General features: G+C 35.0%; 2 protein-coding genes across 2 annotated transcripts; one reads left to right on the top strand and one right to left on the bottom strand.

The window, feature by feature from the left end:
* Positions 1-28: 28 nt before the first annotated feature.
* ltbr (lymphotoxin beta receptor) lies at positions 29-14,832 on the bottom strand. Its single transcript, XM_015370708.1, has 8 exons — positions 14,427-14,832; positions 14,204-14,326; positions 11,876-12,013; positions 11,666-11,759; positions 11,433-11,500; positions 7,461-7,574; positions 2,526-2,633; positions 29-1,306 (listed from the first exon to the last, which is right to left on the bottom strand). Exons 1-8 carry the CDS (start codon positions 14,497-14,499, stop codon positions 1,122-1,124), a joined length of 903 nt encoding a protein of 300 aa, XP_015226194.1. The 5' UTR covers positions 14,500-14,832; the 3' UTR covers positions 29-1,121.
* Positions 14,833-16,415: 1,583 nt separating this feature from the next.
* Positions 16,416-25,332, top strand: LOC107082194 (complement C1s subcomponent-like). The gene is made up of 11 exons (XM_015370735.1): positions 16,416-16,470; positions 18,112-18,310; positions 18,417-18,597; positions 19,709-19,831; positions 20,045-20,238; positions 23,145-23,295; positions 23,383-23,498; positions 23,578-23,659; positions 23,718-23,852; positions 23,926-24,000; positions 24,076-25,332. Exons 1-11 carry the CDS (start codon positions 16,454-16,456, stop codon positions 24,873-24,875), a joined length of 2,073 nt encoding a protein of 690 aa, XP_015226221.1. The 5' UTR covers positions 16,416-16,453; the 3' UTR covers positions 24,876-25,332.
* Positions 25,333-25,543: the final 211 nt, after the last annotated feature.

Here is a 25,543-nt window from a genome sequence, read left to right as displayed (position 1 = left end):
GTGACCATAAACACAAATAATTGTAGTTTTAAAAAAAATCCTCTTGTAATCCTTCTGTATAAAATGCTTACAGACAATAGAACAAGTTAAGGCTTTCCAGTCTGAATAGAAATACTGTTTAAAATTCAGTTAAGTGGCTTTTTTTAGTTAAAATGATTTGCCAACATGATGATTAAGGGCAGATGAGATTTTTTTGTTACCCAAAAGGAAAAATGGTTGTTTAGAGGATCCACTCTAGTGGCTGTGTACAAGTTTTTGCAAGGATACATTTGCTACTTTAAATAGCTGATATATTACCTCCCGACAAAAAAGACAACTAAGCAAAAGTCTGCTTTTCCGTTTTTATTGACAACCTATTGAATACATCTTTCAGAAAAAAAGCTAATCAGTATTTAGATGCAATGAAAAAGCCATGACTTCTCTGCCCAAGGTAAGATATTGCCTGTTTACCTATTTAGCAGAACAATTTTATTGACACGTGAAGTAAGGTGGGGATCAATGAATGGACTCAGAACAATTGCTGAAAATCTGTCATTGAGTTCAGGTTTGTCAGAAACTGCAGGGAACAAACTTACTCAGATTTACTGATTGGTTTGTTTCTCTAAATCTAAAAAACACCATCAGGTTTAAGAGTTTGACATGTAGCCATTTTTACAGTTTCCCTGCATCTTTGAAAACATCTTGTAAGTGATATTATTACAGTAAACTGTAGGAAAAAAAATAAAACGAATATCATTCAGAGCTTCGCCCATGTCCACACAGCTGTTTCTCATTTCTCAGAGTGCTATTGTGTGTTTGCACTGCAGTTCATCATCTGAATCAGCAGCGAACAGGGAAAGTTAAAGACAAAGACATATACAATCTATACAAGGCAGTGTTTTTTTTTTAGCTAAAATAATCTGTTTATCCCTGTTCTGTAGAGCTTAATCTATCCTAAATTTCTGCTTTTTTTTACTCACAATCAGCTGTTTTGAGAAATACTTCATTACATGATCTGAAGTTTTCACCCAAGTCCTGCAGGTGGCAGAAAACTATAAGTAATGCCAACCTAAACTGAAAGTAAAATATGCTCCATGTTTATAAACAGTCACTGCGATATTTTTTAGCCAGAAATGGCTCCATCAGTCGGTGTCCTTTTTCTGGCTGCTTTTAAAACCCCACCATTCATCCTCCTGGGGCTCAGAGGGAAAACTGAGGAAGTTTTTGGTGTAGTATTGTGTGGTGGATGTGTTGCAATCTGATTGCAGCGGGCATATGGTACAGCTGCTGACCAAGCTTTCATCTACGTTGATGATTCCAGGATTATCTGAGGAGGAAAACAGATTGATAGAATAAGAAAATACATCTGGTATAGAAGAAAACAGCCCGCTGAATACCATGAACCAGGATTTTTTGGCACACTTAATATGACAAAGGGGGAACATCTGGACAGGGTTAATTTAAACTAAGCCAGGAGGAAGTAACAGTACAAAAACAACAAAACATTAATTTATAATTAATTAACTAATACATTATTAAGCTGTTGATTTATTTCAGTAACTGAATTCAGTACATGAAACACATGGTGCAGATTATTTAAATACAGACTCATATGTGTTAGACTTGATTTCTGATGAAAAGGAGGATTTTCTGCTTATTTACATTAACATTTACGATGAGAATATAACAAGACAAAAAAAAAAAAAATTTTGGTAACGAGATATAAACTCAGTGTTCTAAATTAATAGCTAAATTATTTCTATAATCATAGAAATAATGTTCACATTTTAAATTCTATTTACATGCTTTATATAGAAACATTAGGATGTGCTACATTTATCATTAAGTTGGCTTTTAGTAGTTTACTGCTTATAAAGCTAAAATGTAAAAGAAAAAAACTGATTAAATAATAGTCGGTAAAATTGTAAATGTTCCTCATTCTAAATTGGATATAACTACTATTAACACTCAGTTATATAAAAAAAATAAATAAATACATTTTTAAGTAATTTGGAAAGTAATTTGGCCAATAAATAGCAAATCTGACTTTTTTTTTTAGGTGAAGAGAAACTGGAAAAATCAAAGTTATGTTCAGAATTAACTTAAAGAGAGAAATTTGATTATTTGAGACGTATGATAATTTGTCAATAAATCTTGGTCTTAAATGTTTATCTCATTGATAGATAATGCTCCACCCTGCAGTACATTGTTAGTGTAGTTTGTGATCAAACAAAGGACAAGGGTTTGACTCAGAGTCTCAGATTACAGAGCTAAAACAATAAACTGCAGGAATATAAGACTTAGCAAGTGTTATAAATTGTATGGATGTATAGAAGACAAATATGTTGCTAATCATCATACTTAAATGACATGTTTTCATTTTGCTGTAATTAGAAAATAATACTAATAGTCAAAAATAAAGGCATGAAAAACATTATTTTTACCTACAGTATAAAATGTCTTACTCAGTGAAATGTGTTACAGAAATAAAATTATTTCTTTGAGTGTATACACGTATATGCCCCCCTTTTGTTTTTTTGTTTTACCTAAATCAGGCTGGGGTGATATGCAGACGCCGCAGCTGTCTTGGCAGTGAGACAGAAGCTCTGGTGGAGCGGGCTGTTTAGAAAAAATCTCCTCCATTTTAACATTGCCTGTAACAAAAAATTAAAAAACATAGACAAGTTAGCCTCAGACATTTCTATATAAAAAAAACAAAAACAGATCAGATACTTTTAACTGCCACAAGCAGACTCTAGGAGGCAATATAAACGCAGTGATGAACTCTGCAGCACCATTAGTCACTTAGCTCCACACTAAACCTGAATAGTAGCAGCTCAGTTTACACATTTGTTCAGACAAAAAAGTGAAAGTGTTCAGGTTGTCAGATTGGCAACAGTTCTGACTTTCCTTTGAAAGTGATTTTAACTTCCATAGCAAACTAACTCTCTTTATCCAAACAATGCACTGTGTTAAAAATATCAAGTCACCACTCATCAAGCCCTCACAGTATTAACAAAGGGACTTCTGCACAGAACGTTGATATCGTTTTAACTCAAAACTAAGCAGAGAAAGATATTAAAAGACACCAAATTGTTTCTGGATTTTTCTGCAACTTTTTACTGAGACAGAATCAGATTAATGGGTGTTTACTGACTTCTCTTCGCATCATTTTGGAGAAACTGGTTCTGTTTACGGGAACTTCACCCCTGACTTTCAGTCTGTGAGGTATACAGGGGCTTACATCCGGTGGTGAACCCCCCCCACCCCCCAAACTTACAGGCAATAAGCCTACACCTTATTGTCAATAAGGAAACCTTTTACACAGACTTCATGTAGTGGATTTTTTTTGTATTCTTTACTTGTTGCGCTTTTTCTTTACAATGCAAATGACCTTATCTACCATAGATGTTAAATGTTCCAGAAGATTCACTCTTTCTTTTTTTATTTTCAAGAAGTCCTGAGGATGGTAGAGAAATGATTCAATACCTTGACTTCCCCTTTCTATGCTCAGCCCCTCATACAACATCAGTCAGCTTTCACCAACATCAGATATTACTTAGCTGAGCAGCTGAAGATCTTATTAATCTAACAACTTTTAACTTCTACCATTTGGTCTGGAAACAATGTGTAGCAACATAACTCATTCATGGTTTTCTCCACACACATAAACCTTACTCAAAACTGGGACTATGTCTTTGATGCAAATGCCCTGAAACTCCTTAAACTTCCGTCCTAATAAGGGTTTAGACTGTGCATTACCATAAATAAAAAATAGCTTTCTGTCTCTGATGACTCAATAGTCAACCGAAACTACACTTTTAGATGATTTCTGCAGCAACCACACCCTCCTCTTCCCTCATTCTGAATACAGACTCGTATTTCTGAGGTTTCATTTTTCAGGAACACTTTGGTCACATTTGACTCAAAACACCAGTCTCGCCCATTCATCATACAAAAATGGCAGCATTTGATGTGAAATTATCTCTAGCGTAACCCAGAAAGAAACACGACGCTGAGAAGCTATGACTCTCTGCTAGTTTAACAAAAGGATATTTTAATAGAGTGTCTGGTTTCATTGCGGGAAACCACTAAGACAAGGGTGTCACAGGAGGTATTCAATTAAAAACCTAATCACCCTTCAACTTAACTATACTGTATGCCTAAGTCTATTGACACTTTAAGTAACAATGAATAAAACTTCAGAATAGATTAATATGTATTTTCTGCACTTTTATTTTATGCCAAAAGCTGTAGCAAAAACAAACAGTTGATTTCTGTTTACTTTTATCACTGAAACAAGGGATGAAAAGTCCAAATTTGTGAAATCATTGATCTGAGAAAAATCCAAAATGTTGCAATTTCTGAAGAAGTCCTAAGAAAATGTAAATAATGTGCAGCTACAGTAAAATTTCCTTTAAGATGATCAGGGTGATTAAATTAGTTAACATTTCTCTTGTTTATAAATGTGGTATCACACAGGTATCCCTCAAATAACGATTTATTTTAGGCCTTTTCATCCATCCATCCATCCATCCATCCATCCATCCATCCATCCATCCATCCATCCATCCATCCATCCATCCATCCATCCATCCATTAATTAATTAATCTATTTGCTAACTGAATGGACTTTTGAGTTGAATAGACTCATAAGTAAAGTAGGAATGGGAGAAATTGTTGGTGTTAAGGATTATAGTAAGAAGAAGGGGTGTAATTAAAGAGGTTTCACAATAATTTATGCATAAAATTAGCTATATACGATTGATTATACCTACGGTTCTATAGATTGTTGGAAATAAAGTTATTCATTTGTTCACTGATAATAACTTCCTGATAGCACATACCATATTTCTCTTGTTGCCAGAGAGCTAGCTATTCTGAATAATTACTTTTGGGGCCTTGAACGTTTTTCAGTCCAGCATTGAAGGATAGATTGAGCAATTTGGACCGCCTGGGCATGTCTGCTCCCCATATGTGAGGGTAAGTGCAAAAGTGTCTTACAGCCAGTTGAGCGGTGCTGAAAAAGCATTAACATCAGGAGGTCTGAGGGGCTGACCAAAAAGATTTAACCGATTTTGCTTGGAGGCTTTTGGAAAGTCTTCTGAAAACACTTAACAAAATAAAGCAAAAATGACTTGACAGTTATCAGGTCTTAATGTAAACATTTAGTGTCTGTCTAAGCATAACATATAGGATTGTTCTCTTCTTATATATATAGTTTAAGCAACATTGGAAATTAAACTATGCCTGATTAATTTGTTATACAAGAAAGATGGAAAATACATTTACAACCTCCATGCAGTACCTCCACAACCCAATATGGGGCGAAACTAAAGACTTAATATCTGTAACTTAATGACATTATTGCATTCACTGTATTTGGATTCAGATACATTATTTGTTTTTCATTTATTTTCTAAAAAGCAATCCTGAATATTAAAGAAACTTTTGTTTCTTTAATATCTTTTGGCTAGATTTTGTTTTGATGGTTGTCAGGAACTGCCTTCATGCACGAGCGGTTAGCTGCATTTGATTTGAGCAGGTGAACTTTCAGGTGACATCAAGGAGATATGTTTTTAGAGATGAAGAGTAAGTGGAAATTAATGTTTCCAGCATATGTAGGATGTACTGTATTCCGACACGTCATAATGTTCAGCTGCTAAATCAAGCTGAAATGTCTCAGATTAAAAACATAATTTAAAGATAAAACAAAAACACAGAACCATGAACCTGAAAAATAATATGTAATTCTCACAGATATTTTGCTGAAACAAACCCATGAAAACTAAAAATACTAAAAGTTCAATCAACAAATAATGTATTTTCTGCATAGGTTGTTATAAATGATCAGTTTTCAGGTTTGATATTTTTAGGTAACATGTCTATAAATATCTATAAATCTCCAAAAACAGCTACAGCTGATTGCTCCATTAGTCTAATTTTCTCAGCAGACTGAGATGAAAACAGGGAGAAATTATACGAAGGGACTCCACAACATAAAAAAATCTCTTATAAAGTTCGCTTATAATCAAAACTGTCTTTTTTTAAGGACAGCTAGGCTTGTGTTCATATACTTTTTTAATCTAACTTGATCAAATGTGTTTTATTGGTTTTCCAAAAAAGTAAAAACACAAGTTAAAAACAAGTAAAAAGTGTGAAGGAAGCCATTTATGTTAAGAGAGAAAAAAAGCCTTGCCCCGACTCCCCTTTTTCAGAGGCATATACTGTAGTATTGTGTATTGCAGTCTAATAAAGATCGCAACAGGTCCCCATTCTTAAGAGGGGAACCTGTTCTTCCTGTACAATTTGCATGCCAAAACAAGACTTTGTTAGGGGTACTCTATAAAGCTTGGAATTCAACGCTAATTCTGACATTTTGAATAGAAAAAGCTACTTGGATGGGAAGCGAAACGTCTTCAAACTTGGAAACAAAGTCCAGTAGTTTGTTTTTTGACTTTTTTGAAATGACTATAACCTGGATGATTGAGAATCTTGCCCAGCACATTTTATTGGTTTTAAATTTTCCTTTGTTGTATCTTAAAAAGTGTGTATTTATTTTGTTTTAAAATCTTAACTAAAACTAATCGTCTAAGGTTTGATATAAATGTGGGCAATACATTTAAGAATGCATGGTTAATATATTTTATTGCAGCAATACAAAAAAATAAATAAATAAAGTATAAATAAATATTCATTTTTTGAAGACACTAAGATAATAAAATTCACATCTTGGCAAATTCTTCATCAAAGAACAGAAGCTCTCAGTATCTCTTCAAACAAAACTGCCAGCTCTGACACAACACTGAGGAAATTTTGTTTTTCTGCAATTTCTCTTGAAACAACCTTTTGAAGAAGTGGACAGGAACATGTTTATTCATGTAGAGAACATAGATATGCAGAGATAAAGAAACAAGAAGTATGCACCAGTGAACTTTGTTACCAGCTGTACTTTTTGCATTGAATAGGAGCAGTGAATTAGATAAGATTCACGTTTATATTTCACACCACAGCAAAAGAAAATGTCAGATAAAGATTGGAGTCAGCCGAACATCATAGGCAACACAAGTGTGCCACATACGTAGGATTGACTTCTCAGTATGAGTTTGCTGCCTGTGAAGTGTGCGTCACGTTATGCCGAACAACTATGTCAAGCTAAAACTGTACAGGATGTGGTTTTATCTACTGAGCTCATCATCCTTGTTTTCATTTTTAAAGACGTCAGGGTTTAGCTGCTTCTTTTGCTGGATCTGCTACTTTTATGCAAGATCTAAAAGAACCTAACTCAAACATCAAACACCAAAGACTTGTTAAAGTGAGAAAATTAACGATCAAAACGTGATTTACTTTAACCACTGCCCTTCAACTGCTTCAATCTCATAGTATTTATTGCAAAGGATGTAAATCCACTGTGTGAACATTGACTACAGAAAAAACATCAGTGCAGGTAATCCCAATTCAATGTGTTTTGTTTTACAAACCTGTTCTGTAGGATCTACGCTTTGTTCTCCATAAAAGGAAAGCTGCCACGACCACTATGGTCAACACGAATCCGGCCCACAGGCTTGCAGGCAGTACCCAGGAACAACCAGATGCTGAAAGAGAGTCAGATAAAGGGGATCCACATGCATATTAGTGATGCTTATGTTTACGCAACAATTTACGTCAGTGAAAAGGTTTGATTTTATGCTTTGGGCTTAAAATGTCAGTAGGAAAGAGCTGATCTATTCTCATCATAATTTGATATTTCTAAGGGAGTTAATCATCAGCATCTGACAGAAATATAAACAATTAATGCCTTCTCACACCATGAAGTACCACTATTTTAATATAAAACAAACTACATACAAAGCACTCCCCAATGACTGCGTTGCATGGTAGATATAAAAACAGCCTTATTAACATCTTGCTATGTGCAGTTTTTATCTTTCTGTTTATATAATTGACTTAAGAGAGGAGAATTTCTAACTACTTTTCAAGCTTTTTGTTGCTTACTTGCTTAAGATAGGAAATGTGAAGCGAAACAAATAAGATAAAAGCCCCAAATCGTAAGCGAAAGACAATATTCCAAGAATAAAGATATATAATAGATAGAAAATAAAAGACAGACAATGGGGTAATAATGATAAGAATAAAATCGAAATATTGACGAATATCAAAAGGATATGAACAACACAGTTTAAATTACAATGTCATAACAACTTGTAACAGCTTTTGTCAAAGTAAATTAGCTGGAAACTTTATATTTTGGATTAAGCATTAATCAAAATAAATTATTCCAGTTTTAGGTTATTAACTTCCAGAACAATTGATATGCAAAACATACCGAACGACTTTGAGAAGAACGCTGCAGTTTTAGCATACCTGTTCTTCAAGGTATTACCTCTTATTCTAATTATTTTCTCTTAAAATCACAAAGCTGAATGCTAAGTAGTCATGGATTATTGGACTAACAAACTGAAATTTGACTTATTGAAAGGTTTGCACTAATGCAATCTTTGTTTAACCTTTTTAACTTTATTTATCTTTCATTTAAATCGGATCAAAGGCTGGGTCACAGAATGATTAGTTGCTGCAAACAGATGCTGAGTTTTTGTGCCAGACCAAACTTTTCATGTCAGAGACACCACAGGGAATGCTGCAGCAAATAAAAAAAAAAATTGAATGAGAACAACATCTGTAGCTAAAAACAGTGGTTTGAATGGAGGAATTACTTCTGGCCTGAAAACCAAAATAATCACCATTGTTATCTTCTATATTTGCTAACTAATCATTTATCTTATACCCCTTTCCCACTTTCTGAAAAACAGGTTTACTTGTCCATGTCTACATGGGTCAAACGACTTGGCAAGGGACTCTGATTGGCATGCTGTGGGAACACCAGAACTGAGTTGACCCGGTAATTAATGTGATACCATTGACATACAGACATCAAAACACTGAGCCTGCCACGTCTGATCTAACAAGCCAAAACAACTCTGTTTACGTTCGATAAACATGGTGGGAGAGATTCGGACAGAAAAAAGACCCAAACAGTAAAACACACTGACTACACCCTGGCTTCCTTACATGTTGATCTCTATAGTTTAATTTCTGTTGCACTAGTGACATAATCAAATTTAACTCAGCCTGATGGTATCACCAGACACATCCGCAGGGTGATAGAGGTCACACAGCTTGCCAGTGAGAGGTTAGAACCATCTTTTTTTGCCAGGAGGCAAACACTGATTGTTCGCGTGAAAAACATGCGTTAACCCAGTATTTTCAGTAGGAACGAGGGTTTATTAACAAGAGAAATTACATTTTTGTTTCAGTTGCCTAAAAAAAAAAACTATAAAATATATTGTATTAATTCCCAAAGACCTGTTTAAAAATCTCAAGTATGAAACCACTTTTGCAGACTACTTGAAAATCTTAAAGTCAAATGTTTTTGAAGTAAATATGTGATTTATTTTCTTGTGTTTTCAAGCACTTCCTTCAGCATCACTATGTTCACTTTACCAAAACTATGCAATATTGTGATGTTTAAATGTGAAGTCTTTGTAAGTTTTCCATATCCAATTTAAGCAAATTACTGTGGAGAAAGCAGGTTGTTTATTTTATATTTCCATGTTTAGACTCAAATATATATTCTTAATTTTGAAGTTTATTTTGCTTCTGGGAAAGATGTTAAAGAGGCTCTTTAGAGCTCACAGTTGCTCATAAGCTTTTATACTTTTTACAAACTTATGATTTGGGAATAATCTTCTTGAAGCAGTTTATTGTCTGTTGATATGGCAGGTTGTTATGTTAGAATTAGAATCAGAATAACTTTGTCACCCAGTCTAGAGTAACACTGCTGAGATTGAGTTTCAGTACAGCCAACCCAAAGTGACTCAAACTAATCCTTTAGATCAACAGGAAGTCACTTAAATTATATGTTACATTATTTCTTTCATAAGAATCAAATAGCCCCAAACAGGGTTAAAAACATAATTAGTTGCAGAAAAGTGTGTAGCATAGCGTCTGGTTAAAATATCTTACAATGAAGGGAAATGACAGGTGATATTTGGGTACTTTTATGATTATTGTACAACATATTTCAATGAAAAATTTAATTAGCAGGGGAAATAAATTGATGCACAATGTTACCTGTTTTTAAAATAAATTGTTTGCAGCTTCAAAATTAAAGTAGAAAAGGATGAAAAGGAAAGATAAAAAATTAAGGTCAATAGACCAGAAACTACCCAAAAAAAGCATTATCTTAGTCATATTAGACATATAGAAGTCCATTATTTGAGACTACCAAAAATAAGAAATATATCAACACAGCACTCCTCTACGAGGACCATAGTAATATATAATGTAATGTATTTGAAGTTTAGCAATGAGCAAAAAAATACCCAAAGTTTTCCTAAAACGTGTGTTTTCACCCTGATTTTAAGGACTGTGTCTGTTGGTGTTATTGACCATGCAGAACACTTGTTTATCATGTTCGGTATCAGGAATTTAGTACACTAAAATACAGCAACGTGATTAATGCTTGAGCAACAGTTAGTCACAAATTTAGGAGACAGAAATAAGGTTTTTCCATTTAACAAAGTAGAAATGACTAAAGTAAAAAAGTCTTTTTGTGTTAAGAAGACTAAAATTTAGATGTGGTTGAAAATGGTTTGGGTTCATCAGATGGGTTTAGTGAAGCCTAAATTTTATTGTTTTGGCTTGTGCCAAACTGAGACAACTTATGCTAATAATAAAATAAAACTGTAATGCATGTTTATGACTACATATCAACAACAATTGCTCGTCCATATTTATCTATAAAAAGGAAATCGTTGGAGAATGTAAAGTGCTTTGGATTGATGTATATACAAGGGGTCACCATTAGTTACTATGATGTACCTTGCAGGTAAGCTAAAGTTGAAGAATTCAACCCCTGTCAATCTGAAATTAGTCTCAACAACATTAGTCTCAACAGCGAAATTAGTCTCAACAACAGTTGAAGTTAAGTTTATCCCTAAAAACACTGATCAGTAATTAACCAACCATTCACAGCCTGATATAGGAATTCACACTTTTCAGAGGCTTGTTTTCCGGAGAAACGCTGTGAAACCAGCAAACCACAACATCACGTCACCTAAAATTGAAAAGAAAACTAAGCAACCAAGCAATATGTTTCACCTTTTTACCACTAAGAATATTAGCTAAGTATTCACACTTATTCTTTAAATATGATTTCATACCTTAGCTAATTACATTAAGAATGATATACCTTAACCTCCTGTAAGAAAAAATCAAACTGCAGATGCTGCATAAAATGGTTTCCTTTCTGTGTCACTTCCACTTCCTCTCCTAATTCAAGCTCAGCCGGGTTCTAGAGAGTCGCATCCGCTAAACCCCACAAGATAATATTCTCAGTTATGCGAGATGAATAATAATGCACCAAATGCTTAAATGTCAAGAGTTACACCTACGAGATTTGGAGTGACAAATGGCATCAGCTTTTGGGGTTCCTGGAGTCTTCACCTGTCCACTGTCACATCTGAAAAGGATAGATCAGAAATTAATCATTTATTAACAGTTTGAGTTTGTGACCGAGAGACTTATTACTATGGTATTGATATGTGACTGATCCACTCACACTTAACCACTAGATATTCAGATTCATTAATATGAGATGCAAAAAAAAAAATGGAGTCAGACTTGCCTGGTGTACTGTTTACAGGGGGAGAAGTAATCTGTGACATTGCTAAAGGTCCCATTTCCACATGGAGCACAGACTGTGTCACTTTTTGAAGTAGCTGCAAAAATAAAAAAAGCTGAAGGCAGATCTGATATATATATATATATATATACGGTATATATATACACTGTGATGAGAAGCCGTGCAAGAAACCAAGCAGCTTATGCAACTTACGTTGATTTTTGACTCCTTCACCCACAGGGCACTTGGTCCAGTCCTCGCAGTGCTCCGACAGCAAGTAGAAACCTGACTTACACTCACAAACTGTGTCCCTCTCAGTGGTGCAGTTACTAATCTTCTGTATGTTTGTAGCTGTAAAGTTAAAAAATAGAGATTATCTCTTGTTATCTTGTGATTTGAAGGTGTTAAAAGTTGTCTGCATGACTGTGGTTGGGTGGGTGGGTTACAGTTCAAACTGTCTTTACTACCACCCACACTATACATCTAAAACTTTTCACCAGTCAGATTCACACTGCAGATACTTTCAAATTAGCTTAAACAAAAAATGTTCCACTGCTGCTTTAGAATCTGTACTTCTATTAAAAACATTTTTACTGTAAGACTGCTTGCAACCTCACAGAGTTAATAGGTTTTTCTGTTTGTTGTCATATTTTAATATTTTAGGTCACTCAATAAAGTAGTTTTCAAATGATGATTTAATTTATAAACGGAAGCTTTTTACCCTTTGAATTCACTTTGGTTTACCATATTTTAGTTAAAATGAACCAGCTACATCCAGGATGTAAGTTAACAAATGTTAACTAACTATTTAAGTTAGCAAATAATTTTTATAGAACTTTTCTGACCGCATAGTAAACTCAGAGGTCACAAGAAGCTGCACATAAGAAGTCAACCTAAAAGATAAGAGTTTCTAGAACAGATTAGGAGCAAAGTCCTTCGCTTCCCCAAGTCTGGAAAAGGTTAAACAGGTAACCATAATTAGAGCATTTATCCACAAATGGAGAAGACACGGATCAGAAATTACTCTGAGAGCATCATTGACTCATTCAAGGGGTTAAAAAAGAGGCCAGAACACCAACTGAAGAACTCCAGATCTTGGTTGCTGAGGGTCAAAGTTCATGATTCAATAATAAATGAAAGAAACTGGAGAAAGATTGTGCCCATGGTAGAGCTCCAAGGGGAAGAGTACTGCCAGAGAGAAACAGGACTTTGATTGTTCCCAAGAACTCTGGGAATGATTGAGACAGCAAGGATATAAGGGAAAGGTGAGCACACTGTAATACCTGCAGTGGTCTAATGGTCTAAGGCTGCTTTTATGTTTCAGGACAACTTGCTTTAAATTTGGAAATCATGCATTTTACCCTCAAGTAAAAAATCATGAAAATGACAGTCCTGGCCTCCATTCATGAAAAAAACAATATCTTCAAAATTGAATAAATTAAAGGTTTTGGACAAGGGTATAGTCAAAGTCTGGTCTTGAATGGGATTTAGATGCAGTTATTTGTACTTTAACAAGTGGTTGATGCACAAAAACTATCAATTTGACCCATTAAAGCAAACCGCAAAGAACAGTGGTTAGAAATTCCTCCCCAGCTATCTAATTTTCTCAGGATCTCTTTGTTGATATTTACATCAGTTTAATGATCTGAAACAATACCTGTGACAAAAACAGGAAATTTATAATGTGGCCAAACACTTTCATTCCCAGCGCAGTGAGCTGAGCTTGCAAAATAATTAGCACGGCTCAATAAAAATAGAGCAATGGGAACAGCAGGGAAAAATGATTCACTCATCTGCTGTTCTGTTACTGAACATGTGTGACCGACCACAGGTTTACAGAGGAGGGCAGAGTACCACAGAATTTTACTCAACTAAGAGTAACACCACTTCATATGTTTACTCAAGTAAATTTAAAAAGTAGTCATCCAAGAAAGTAGGAGTAAAAAAGTATTTAGTAAAAAGGCTATAGAAGCACTGAGGTACTCATCAGAAAATCTGATTTACTGTTTCAATTTTTTCAATAAGACAAACCGAAATATAGTTCTGTCCAAAGTGTGTTATTTCAAAGGCTTCAAGAAAATAATAAAAATAAATGAATACTATAATTAAAAAATAGCAAAGGTTCTGTTTGTCATAGAAGTTATGACACCACTCCTGACAGTAGGTAATGTAGACCTGGCAGAACCATATGAAGTACGTTCACTGACAGTATTTACTTGTTAATTTAAATTAGCTTGACCTCCAAACTTTTCAGGGTAGGTTCATCCTAAGTAAGCTTGTGTACAAAAAGAAAAGCTCATTCTAACATGACGTATTAACTGTGTGTGTTTATGGAGCATCTATAGTTTAAAACAAGGCTTGCTCGTTTTCCATTGACCTTACTAACAGTGGACAGAGTAGCTAAACATTTTGCAAATTCTAAGAGTAGTGACATTTTCTAAAGGTTTTACATTAGTAAAAGTATGGTGCAGTAAAAGTACTTTTTGTCAAAAAGTTACTCAAGTAAATGTAACTGAGTGAATGTAACTGGTTACTACTCACCTCTGCATATTGTACACTTAATACATTGTTTGAGGTTGTTCCAATCCTCTGTGAACGTCCCTTCGGGACAAGAGCTACAGATTGTAGAATTTGTTTTATTGCAGTCTTCCTTTACGAATTTTCCTGAGAAGCAAGATTTAAAATAAAAAAAAGGGATACATTCTTTCGTAGAGCAATTTCTCCAAAAAAAGAACATTTAAAAAAGATTGAGATGTTTACTGACCTGCAGGACATTTGTCACAGCATTTCCCATCTTTAAAATACTGCCTCTCATTGTTGCAATCCTTATTTGCCATTAGTCTGCGTTTGATCACAGCCTTTAAGTTGTTTGCAGAAGTTCAAGCCTTCAGTTTCCCTTTACACTCTCTGATTAAACTCCAGCTCTGTTTACTATGAAACACGCTCTTCTCTCTTTCTCGTATGATTTGGCTTTGGCAGCAGATTTCTTTTCCCTCCTCACTTTTTCTGATCCTACACAATGGAAAGCCCCACTGACCCTCATCTGCTGTTTTCCCCTCCGCTTTTACGTCTCTGTGAGGCGGACCTCGTTTCCTTCCTGTACCAGCTCTCTGTCTCTCTGGAGGCTTGAACTCTGTCTGTTTCCGCAGCTATAAAACCAAAGGCGCACTTTCTGCTGAACCCTTTTTGTAACTGAGACATTTCCTCCCCCGGTTCACCCTCTCCTTCATTGTTTGAAATAAACCGTCATTAAAGCACTTCTGTAACACTGCAGATGTAAAACAAGTTGTTCTTGTTCCAGGTTAGAGAAATGAGTCTCTTGAATGATTGGTTAGTCCTGTTGATCAAGAAAAGATTTCCCAGGTAACTTAATGTTTGCAGATTTAATTTGATATCTCTTGTTCTGTGCCCTGCTTGTTTTACTGTCACTAAATCATGAACATTAACAAAAGTACCAATGCAACTTTGTCTTCCTCTTTTGAAAAACAATGACTGTATACATATTACAAGAAAATAACTTTATATTTCCCCCAGATTTTTTAATACAAGGAGAACCAAAGTCAAATACCTCACGTGTGCACAAACTTTCAAATTAAGCTTGTTTTTGAATTTGGCTGAGAGAAATAAAGTCTGTAAAAAGAATGCTTTCAGTCCTGAATAATTCCTCTGTAATAAAGCATTACAGAGCTGAGGGGCATAGTAACAAAATCCTGGCTCACTTTGTTTAGTTCTGGTACTGGGAACACTAGTTAGCAGGTCTCCAAAGAGCTGAGAAGTCTACATCGTTCCTTCTTAAGAAATTGCTCAATTTGTTTTGAGCCAATTATACTGATTTCTTCATAGACCAGCAGCAGGATTTTGAAATCAATCCTTTTATCCCACCAACAATCTGTTCAGCAGATTGCTTACATTTTTTGTCTCCAGAATGCTGCTGCAAACAACACATGGATTATATCACACATATTCTTATCCTTCTACACCTACTCCCTGTTTATTAATTTGACTCTATAACCCAGAGATGGTTAGAATGAGACAAACTGAATTTGAATGACTTTAAAAAGTTCTATTCATATATGTCTTTTAGCTTTCTTTCTTGCTTTTCATCTTTAACTACCAGTCATCTAATGAAATCATTATTCCAATAAAAGCACCTGTGCCTTCATCACCCACACCGCTCAGGTGTGGCTCACCTCTGCCACTGCATTCTCACAGAAGCACACTTGGGTGTGTGTGTGTGGATTGATGGATGGATGCAATGGTTGCAAAGTCTCAGCATCATTAAATGTTTCTCCATAATGTCTCTCTGAGGTTAGCTGCATCCCAAAACGTAAAAATACCTGCTTAAAATTTTCCAGACTGATAGATTTTTGACTTTATTTCAATCTATTTGCTCAATGTGTTGGTTTTTCAGAGTATTTACCCCTTGCTAAGTTAGCAAACATGTTCTTCATAAGTTGTTTCTTGATGCCACAAGTTTCCAAATAATCAGGCCTGGACCAGATTTAACTCAGCTCATTGCTGATTTGTAATTTAACAAGGTATACAGACGAAATCCTAAATCAATCATTGCTTTTTTGTGTTTATACAGATATATAGTGGTTATTATTCTCTTTCCCAGCAATTTGCACACATGATTGTACACAAATAGATTCATAAATGCTTACGGTTGCAGCTTATAACTTAGAGAGGAAGAAGGAAAGCAGGAGGGGGAGAGAAGAGAGAATAAATAATGTTAAAAAAGAGGGAAGGAGAAATGCAGAGAGTTCATAAGAGGAGAGATTTGATCGGCTTATGATGTTCAGACTAAGGTGGGGCTGGATTTTTGCATTTTTTTAAACGAATATAATTTAATGCTAAAATCAGTAGTTTAATTGTCTGCTTTAGTGTCTTATTTTTGCGTGAAATTATAGAGGAGATATGTTAGCTATGTTAAAAAGACTAGTTTTACTTGATTTTGACTTGTCAGCACTTTTAAATTATTTTATTTATTGCTTTCTGCTAAATTATGTGAATCTTAAGGCCATCTTCATTGTCTGTTTTGATATTTAACCATTTATTTGTGTGAATGTGTACACTATTGTTTTGAATGATGCATAAGATTCATATGGCATAAGGCCATATGAACCATTAAGTCTGTTCCTGTGAACAAACCTTTGCATAGAAGATGGTGATTTATCATGGAGGTCACTATTACACTGACCTGTGTCAACTTTTATTGTAGTTACATGGATCAATAGGGTAAGTAGGATGTGGCATGGTACCAAGCTTCACTGAGCTCCCAGTAAACGCTCTATATTTTGTAGATACTCAGTTAGCAACAGTTTTTAGTTCTTCTTTTTTTCTTTTTTTTTTACAAAGTACATTACCAAGCCCTGTGGTGTCTGTTGGTTTGGTTTAACACTTCCCAAAATTAAGTTTTTCTTTGTAACTGACATGCCAACATGACATTCATCGCAGTTCTTCTTAAAATGCCTTACAGCTTAAAGATTAAAGATTGTGTTCTTTATAAAGGATGTCTTTAGTAAAATGCAACTGATCAAGTAATTTCCAAATTTCAGCAGTTTGTAAACAGGAACTATTTTGCAGTTTTTAAAGTCTTCTAAACTTTACATGGAGCCATTGGAAACAAAGTGCATTTCATTTCTAGAATAGAATAAAATAGAATATAATAGAATTGAAAATCCCTTTATTGTCCCATAATGGGTAAATTCTGCAAAATTTAAAGAGGTAGTTTATATTTTGAGCATAATAAAGCTGTATTTTCTGCTTATTAACCTTGCTGAAGTAATTTGATAGTGAAGCATTAATGAAGGACACATAAAAAGATCTGTTAAATCAACCGGTTTGAGCTAAATGGCTAATTTATGAGTCTCAAATTGAATGTCTTGATATATTTACAGATTCAGCAAAAAGATTGTGAACAAGTACAGTATGAGTAACATGCATCAATTCGGTTTATGTGTAGATACAGCTGCAACTCCTCTCTTCATCTTATAAACCTAAAGTATGTATGTCTGAACAATTCTTTGGTCAGAGTGAACTCTGATGTAGTATTTAAAAAAGTAAAGGATCAAAGTAAAACCTCAAAAAAGATGGACCATACCTGCACATTTGTACATATTGGTATTATATAGTTTTTTTTGTGTTATACCTTTGGATCTCTTTTTACTTTTTTTTTTTTTTTTACTTAGCATTGTTTTTTGTACTGATAATGTGAGCCATGGATAACTCCATGTTTGTGCACACAAACTTGGCCATTAAGGTTGATTAATCTTCCACCTGAAGATATGTTAAGCCAGGACACAAGACTGCATTAAGAAAAACTTGGGTTGGGGGTGGTGTAAATGTGTTGTCGGGCTTTTACAGTGAATTTCTCCAGTTGCTTATATATAATAATATCCTCTTTGTAATTTTAACATAATTGTTCTATAAAAAACAATTTCTTTCAGTCTCTTTCTCCTTCTGCTGCCCTGCTCCTCATATTCCATCCTATTGGGATGGGTGGAGTCTCCTGGGTATCCAATGGGCTATTTGCCTCATGCCAGTTTAAACTGGAGCAGGTGTGCCCCCAAAGGTCAAACCATCTCCATCAGACTGATCCACCTGGACTTGGAGAACAGCCAAGACTGTGAAAACGATGCTGTTAAGGTCAGGCTTGATTAAAAAACAAACATAAAAACATTTGTTTTCCTATCTTGTTACAGTAAACTGGAGTGAGTCCTAAATATTTTTCCTCTCCCGTGTTTACACCCAGATCTTTTCAAATGGGAACCTGATAGATGTTTTGTGTGGGAAGAAGGAATATGAGGAGCTTCAGGAGATGGTGAATCCATTGTTGTTCTCTTCCCCCGGTGGCTGCCTCACACTTTTGTTTCACTCAGACTATTCCAATACCAAGAGACACACTGGCTTCAGAGGATTTTATACGCTTCAAGGTGAGACTCTGCAGAGAAAAATCAGCAATATATGACAAACCAGGAGGGTGAACTTTAGCCAACTCTGTAGTTTCACATTCAGCAGAAACTTATAGCTTTCTTCATGTCTAGTTCAGACATCCTGTTTACCTTTTTCAGAAGAAGGTCATATTTATTTTTAGACAACAAGAATTGGCAGCCAAAACACAATTGGGGAAGATTTTTATTTTTTCAATTTTATGTTGTTGTTTTTTTGTTTTTTTTTATATCAGTATATCAATACTTTAATGCAGGGAGGGGAATGATTGTTTACATCTTTCCTTACAAGATAAGTTAGTTAAGATAAGTTTTAATTGTAAAACTATATTGAGATTAAGGTGAGATTGTTATTTAGAATTTAGGTAGTAATCAGATCTAATTTGCTTATTAATGGTTAATTAACAAGGTAGTCAATTTCGCCTTTTCTATAAAGCTCTTTTTTCACCTTGTAAACTCAGGTTACTTCTGTCAGCTAACTATATGTACTTCTTTCTATTCTTTCTAAGGGAAAGAGACAGAGAAACAGAGCAGGAGTCTTTGCATAATATTTGCACCGGTCAGACATTTTATTGCAAAACATTAACTAAAGTCGTATGCAATTCGGATTTTATTATGTGTAAGTCATGCAAATCATGAAATAATGAGGCTTAACATGGTTTCAGATTAGGCAGAATGGTAAGGGCTTTTTCCTCACCCGTAGCATATCCTTTGAAATATCCATTTGAAATTGTTTTAAAGCTGCTAAATCAGTTATAGACAGTTTGTAATTTTGGCACATTTACATGTTTGTTAAATTAAAACATAACATTTGGAAAATGAAATACAAACAGACAGCAAAGATGTTAATCTTAACCAGTGCTGTGACGATGGAAAATAAAGGAAACTATTTAATAATATAGGGATAAAAACTTAAAATAAGTAAAAAACAAAATTTTTAACATTTAATATCTGTTTTTCTCATACAGAATCTAAACATAGAAAATGGTGAAACTCCTTTTTATACTTTTACAGACTCTAAGACCAGATAACTTCACCCTTACCTAAAATATATGATTTATATGATTTTTCAAATCTTTTTTTTTTTACTTTGAAGACTTCAACGAGTGTGAAGACCAAAACAACGAATGTACTCATTTCTGTCACAATTTCATCGGAGGATACCACTGTTCCTGTCGTCATGGTTACTACCTCGCCGAGGACAATCACACTTGTACGGGTAAGGGAAAAAAAATATATTTTAACTCGTTCCTGGTAGGTTACACATAAAAATCACGAAGGACCAAACTGAAACATGAAGTGAAACTTGGGAATTGGAGAAGCTGAACTGATCAGTCAGGAAGAAAAGGAGAAAGATTTTTTTTTATCTATTTGAATCATGCCACAGAAATCATGTGGAAGTCACTAATGAATTAATCTAATCCTAACACAGTGAGCTGTAATGAGGATCTGTCTGGCTTGAAAAGAGGTGAAATATCCAGCCCTTCCTGGCCTGGGACTTATGCTGAAAATGCCAAGTGTAAATACAGCCTCTCTGTGGAGGAGCACCTTCAGCTGGAGCTGCACTTCTCTGAGGATTTCGATGTGGAGCAAAGTTCTGATGGTCCTTGTATAGATGAGCTAAAAGTAAGAATGCATTCTCTGCTCTCACAAAAACTCATCTTTACAACATCCATTTTGTACAACGAAAATAAAAAATAGGAAGCTGTGACTGAAAGCTACTGTGTTGAAAGCTACTGTATGAATCAGTTAACATCCTGTTTTTAAAATGTTATAGCATGTTTGTGTTTGATATGTGTTTTATTTAAGTAGTTTCCTGTCTGTTTTTAATGTCATAACACTGTTGATTCACAGATTATGAAACAACATATACACCTATTTAAGTATCTACACTCCTTCCACCATTCTATATTTAATGAAATTACAACCACAAACTTTTATGTATTTTATTCAGGTTGTACAGTATGTGATATCCTACAAAACATAGTGCACGCCTGCACAATGGAAGAAAAAAAATTTACAAAATTACAAATAATTACAAATAAAACAGAAAAGTAAAGTGAGCCTTTCTGTTCATCCCTTGAGTTCATATTTAGTAGAATCACTTCCCTAAAAATTGAAGATGCAAGACTTGTAAGTTTTTGTCTCTACAAGCTTTAAAAGAGACTGGATGTTTTGCCTATAAATGCTGCTATATGTTTATGCTGCTGGAGGACGTAATGACCATTTTTTACCCATTCTGCTACATCTTCTTACTACTCTCCAATTTTAGATCATTTGACATTTTGGCTGTATTTCTAGTGTTTTTTTTCTCCTTACAGCGTCTAGATTTGGCCTGATGTTCTGTTCAGCTCTGACATCATCCTACATGGGCATTAAGTAGGCTGCTACTGTGGCGCACTTCATGTTCTCTTACCATCAGTCTTTTATTGGTTAACTTTTTCTTTCCCCACAACGTAGCAGTAGCCTGAGTTTTTTTTTGCCTCAAACTACATGTGTGCTTTACTCCTGGCATTAACTTTTTCCTTTCTTTCACATTGAAAGAACTCCTGAATCTGTGCCTCTGGTTCTTTTTGTGTTTACTCTTTCTTCTTAAATCTCCACACAGACATGGCAGAGGGATGTTAACTTTGAGCCAGGTTCTCCTGAAAATAATTTTTTTTTCCTCTCCAAGGAGGGATTGCTGAAAAGTCAATACACACATGGAAGCAACCGTCCACTGCTGCGACATGCTCATCCTAGTAGAGGGAGCTCTTAAAATCTGTGACTTGCTGCAAATCTGTTAGGTTTTTGATAAAAAAAAACATTTAAATTGTTCGTCTCTATTATTTGACTAACTTTACTTTGTAATGTAACTTAAGATGACCTGCTGTGAATTGGTGTTTTATAAACAAACTGAAATTGATTTAATAAGCTCAAACTCAGTCAGAACGAATAGAGAACATCTGTAAACACAATTTTAAGTCCTACCACAAATTTTATGTTAAATTTAAATCAGGACTTTGACAGGGCCTTTCTTGATATGAATTTAAAATAATGGCATCATAACTCTTGTTGTATGTAAGGGGTCTTATCCTGTAAAAGCCTTGGTCCAGTGTCAAGCCTTATACAGCCTCAAACACGCTCAATCTAACCATTAACTTTGGCCAGCTTCTCTTTCTCTGCTAGAGAAAAGCAACCCTAAAGCAGAATGCTGCAAAAACAATTTTATATCAGGAAGGTGTAAGTGGATACAGTGTGTCTTTTGTTTTTAACCACTTCTAGTGTTTTGCACATAGGCCACATAGTTCCATTTTGGTTGCATATGATCAGAGGACTTGGTCAAATACATTGCTACATCTGTCTGTCAACAGTAATCATCACATTAATTGATATTTAATGTGATGTCTTATGGTGAAAGTTTGGACCAGATTGTATTTAGGGTACAAAAAACAACAGCAAAAAAAGAATATTTCTTCCTTTTCACAGGAATGCACTTCATTGGGTTGGTCTATCACAAAAAAATCCCGAAAAAGATAATGAAGCTGTAAATATTTGCAGTCAACTGTATTAAAATTAAGTAAACCCCCTAAAATCAGTCCTTTTATTGAATGAACGTTAGCTTTCTTTTACATGCACTCAGGCAACCTTTTTGAAAAGCTATGCACCGTTGACCATGCTCCTGTGGTAAAAAAAAAATGATACCAACAACACATAAAGCTTTTCAAGATGTACACCAGTTCACAATTCATTGCTTTGCATGCATTTTGAAAGAAACTATATAACAAACAATACTTTATACTAAAACATGCTGAGGATGACCTCCATAGAATTAACCTTTTGTGTTTTGAATTTTGAAATTACATTTTATTCATACATTACAGCTACCCTAGTTCCTCTCTATAAACACATTAAATGATGAAAATATTGTAGTAATTTAGTAAGCAAATAAAAAATATAATTGTTTACAACATAAAGCATCTTCTCTACACCTAGTAGAATTTTAACAATAGAGAAAAATGTTATTTCTTCAAAGTGGAGTCAAACAAATTTTTTAACCATCTGAGGTTTTGTCAATTTTAAGTTAAAGCACAACTCTTCTTGGACAGACACATGCCTTAAGTGGTGTGGCACAGAAGGATACTGTGGTTACATTGAGGTCTAAAAAAGAAAAAAACCCACAACTGTTTACCAGTAAAGACCCCCATACCATCACACCTCCGCCTCCACGTCTTACACAGGCAACCGCATATTCAGATATCACCAGGTCTTCCTTTGTATACCTCACAAAACAAGGGAGCCGAAACTTTGATACTTCCGACCAAAGTCCAGATTTACAGTAGTTTGCTATACAAGCACTACGTTTTTATTTGTCTCCAGCAGCTCCATCTTGAAGGACTCCGTTATATGGTTTCACTTTGATCAGTGACGCTATATATAACATGGCTTCATCAATAGATATCATGCTTGATTTACTTTTGATAGTCCTTCCTGTCTGCATATTTCAGCAGCATCTTATATTTAAAAACAACTTGTGTTTATGTGTTCGGCAGATTGAAACCTACTCTGAGACCCTGGGTCCATTCTGTGGTAACAAACCTCCCCCATCTCCTCTTCTCACTCACTCAAGCCAGATCCAAATCGATTTCACCTCTGATGGGTTTGGGACAAACAAGGGCTTTAAGTTAAACTTCAAGACCCGAGGTAATGTAGTCCGTCTTCCATAGCGTACAAAAGATGATCTCTATACTTGTTCCAGGAAAATGATCAGAATGCTGTTCTTGCCTTCAGATAAGGTCTGTCGATCAGTCGTGACCTCAAACTCAAACGTGACTCCTCTGAAGGAAGAGTATCACCGGGGCGAATCGGTGACAGTTAAATGTCTACTTGGCTATGCTGTAAATTCAGTGAGTACTTAAAAAGGTTTGTAGTAATATATGAAAAACCTAAACCAACAGTAATTAAAGTTTTCCTTTTGCAAATCAGGAGGAAATTGAGGGTATGTTAACAGAGTATGAGACCACCTGCCAGAGCACAGGTGTATGGATGCCAAGCTACCCCTGTGAAAGTGAGTGCAACTTTAACCAATCACATTATTACCTGTTTATTCTTGTTTTCCACTTTAGTTGTAGATTGTGGTTTACCGGATATTAAAGACCACAGCCTTCTTCAGGTGGTGAATCCAGACGACCAGGACACCAAGTATAATAGCCAGATCACCTTTCACTGCAGCTCACAATACTACACACTGGAAGGAGATGGTGATTATATCAATCTGCCACATTGTTTTAACTGCTGTTACTTTTTAACCACATGCTTTCTAAAATGTTTCAGAAACGTACACTTGTAATGCCAATGGTGAGTGGGTATCAGTGGACGGCGGGGCAGAGTTACCAAAATGCAAAGAAGGTAAGTTATACACACCTAAATTTTTAAATATGAAATTATTTACTTCATGTTACTGACAACTTATGTTCATTTCAGTGTGTGGGATGCCTCAAAAAGAATTGTTAAATGCAGGAAGAATACTGGGAGGAGAGAATGCAAAACTAGGAGAAATACCTTGGCAGCTTTTGATAAAATATCCAACTAGAGGAGGAGCATCACTGATAAATGATCAGTGGGCCGTCACGGCTGCACATGTTGTAGAAGGGCAACATAAAGATGCTTTTGTAATCTATGGTGGACTGGTAAATGCAAGAAATTCTGATACATTGCCTCGCATTCCAATCGATAAAATCATCCTGCATCCTGGCTATAGTACAATGTCTTCATCTACAACACCAAAAAATTATGATAATGATATTGCTCTGATAAAATTCTCATCCAAAGTGAATCTTGGCCCAAACCTTCTTCCTATTTGCCTCCCAGAGGTAAACAGGGGCGTGAATGAAAATGAACAAGGCACGGTGTCTGGATGGGGGGCTACAATAACAATAACAGGTAGAAACAGGACCATATCTCCACACTTACAGTATGTCAGCATTCCTGTTAACTCTCTCACTGAGTGTATGGATACACCTCTTTCAAACTCTAACGAAGCTATGACCTTTACCAATAATATGTTCTGTGCAGGAGAAAAAGGGAAGGACAGCTGCCATGGAGACAGTGGAGGTCCATTTATTGTACCCATGCTGTCTTCAGGGGGGCCTTATTATCTGATTGGCATTGTGTCCTGGGGAGAAAACTGTCTGGGAGGTGATATAAAGGGGAAAAAAAAAGGTTATTACACCAAGGTGGAGAATTATGTAAACTGGATTAAAACAACAATCCAGGACAACTGAACACAGCTGAGAATAAAACGGTTTTGTTCAGTCAAAATCAATCAATAAATATCAATTAACTTGTACTGATTATTTTATTACTTCATTTTCCAAATTAACAGATCTTCACCAACTCTTGAAATCAAATATTCGAATATTAATAGGAAATCAAACCAATTAAACTGGAAGCATATGCAGTGGAAAATATTTACGTTTAAAGGAAGTGTTCACATATCATCTGCAGACATTGTCCTTTTTTGAAAGTTAACATGTTTTGCTAATGTGTTATGGTGTGCAGTATGTAAGTAGATGTTAGTATAAATGGTTCTGCATAATGTAAAGAGCTAATTTTTAAATCATTTTAACTCCATACGTCATTCTCCAAATCTATATATCAACTATGATCAAAATCAAATATACTTTGTAATATGTATTAGTGTTGCATATTGCACAGACTCATTTAGCTAATAAATGCTAATAAACAATCATATTTGTGTTGTTGTTTTTTATGTAGTAAATTAACTGCTTTGTATTTCTTACTGCCTAAGTATTAGGTAAATTGACTGGTTTTGGGGTAACTTAAAATGTTTAACATTGGGGTATCAAAACCAGCTATAGTTTCCTGTCACAATGTGTGTTTAAAAGTAATCTTATGGGAAACATAGAGTAACAGAATGCTTACCCCTTCC

This window comes from Cyprinodon variegatus, unplaced genomic scaffold (genome assembly GCF_000732505.1).
Source record: "Cyprinodon variegatus isolate N-32 unplaced genomic scaffold, C_variegatus-1.0 Scaffold48, whole genome shotgun sequence".
Lineage (NCBI taxonomy): Eukaryota > Metazoa > Chordata > Actinopteri > Cyprinodontiformes > Cyprinodontidae > Cyprinodon > Cyprinodon variegatus.
This window is presented reverse-complemented; position numbering and strand designations above follow the sequence as displayed.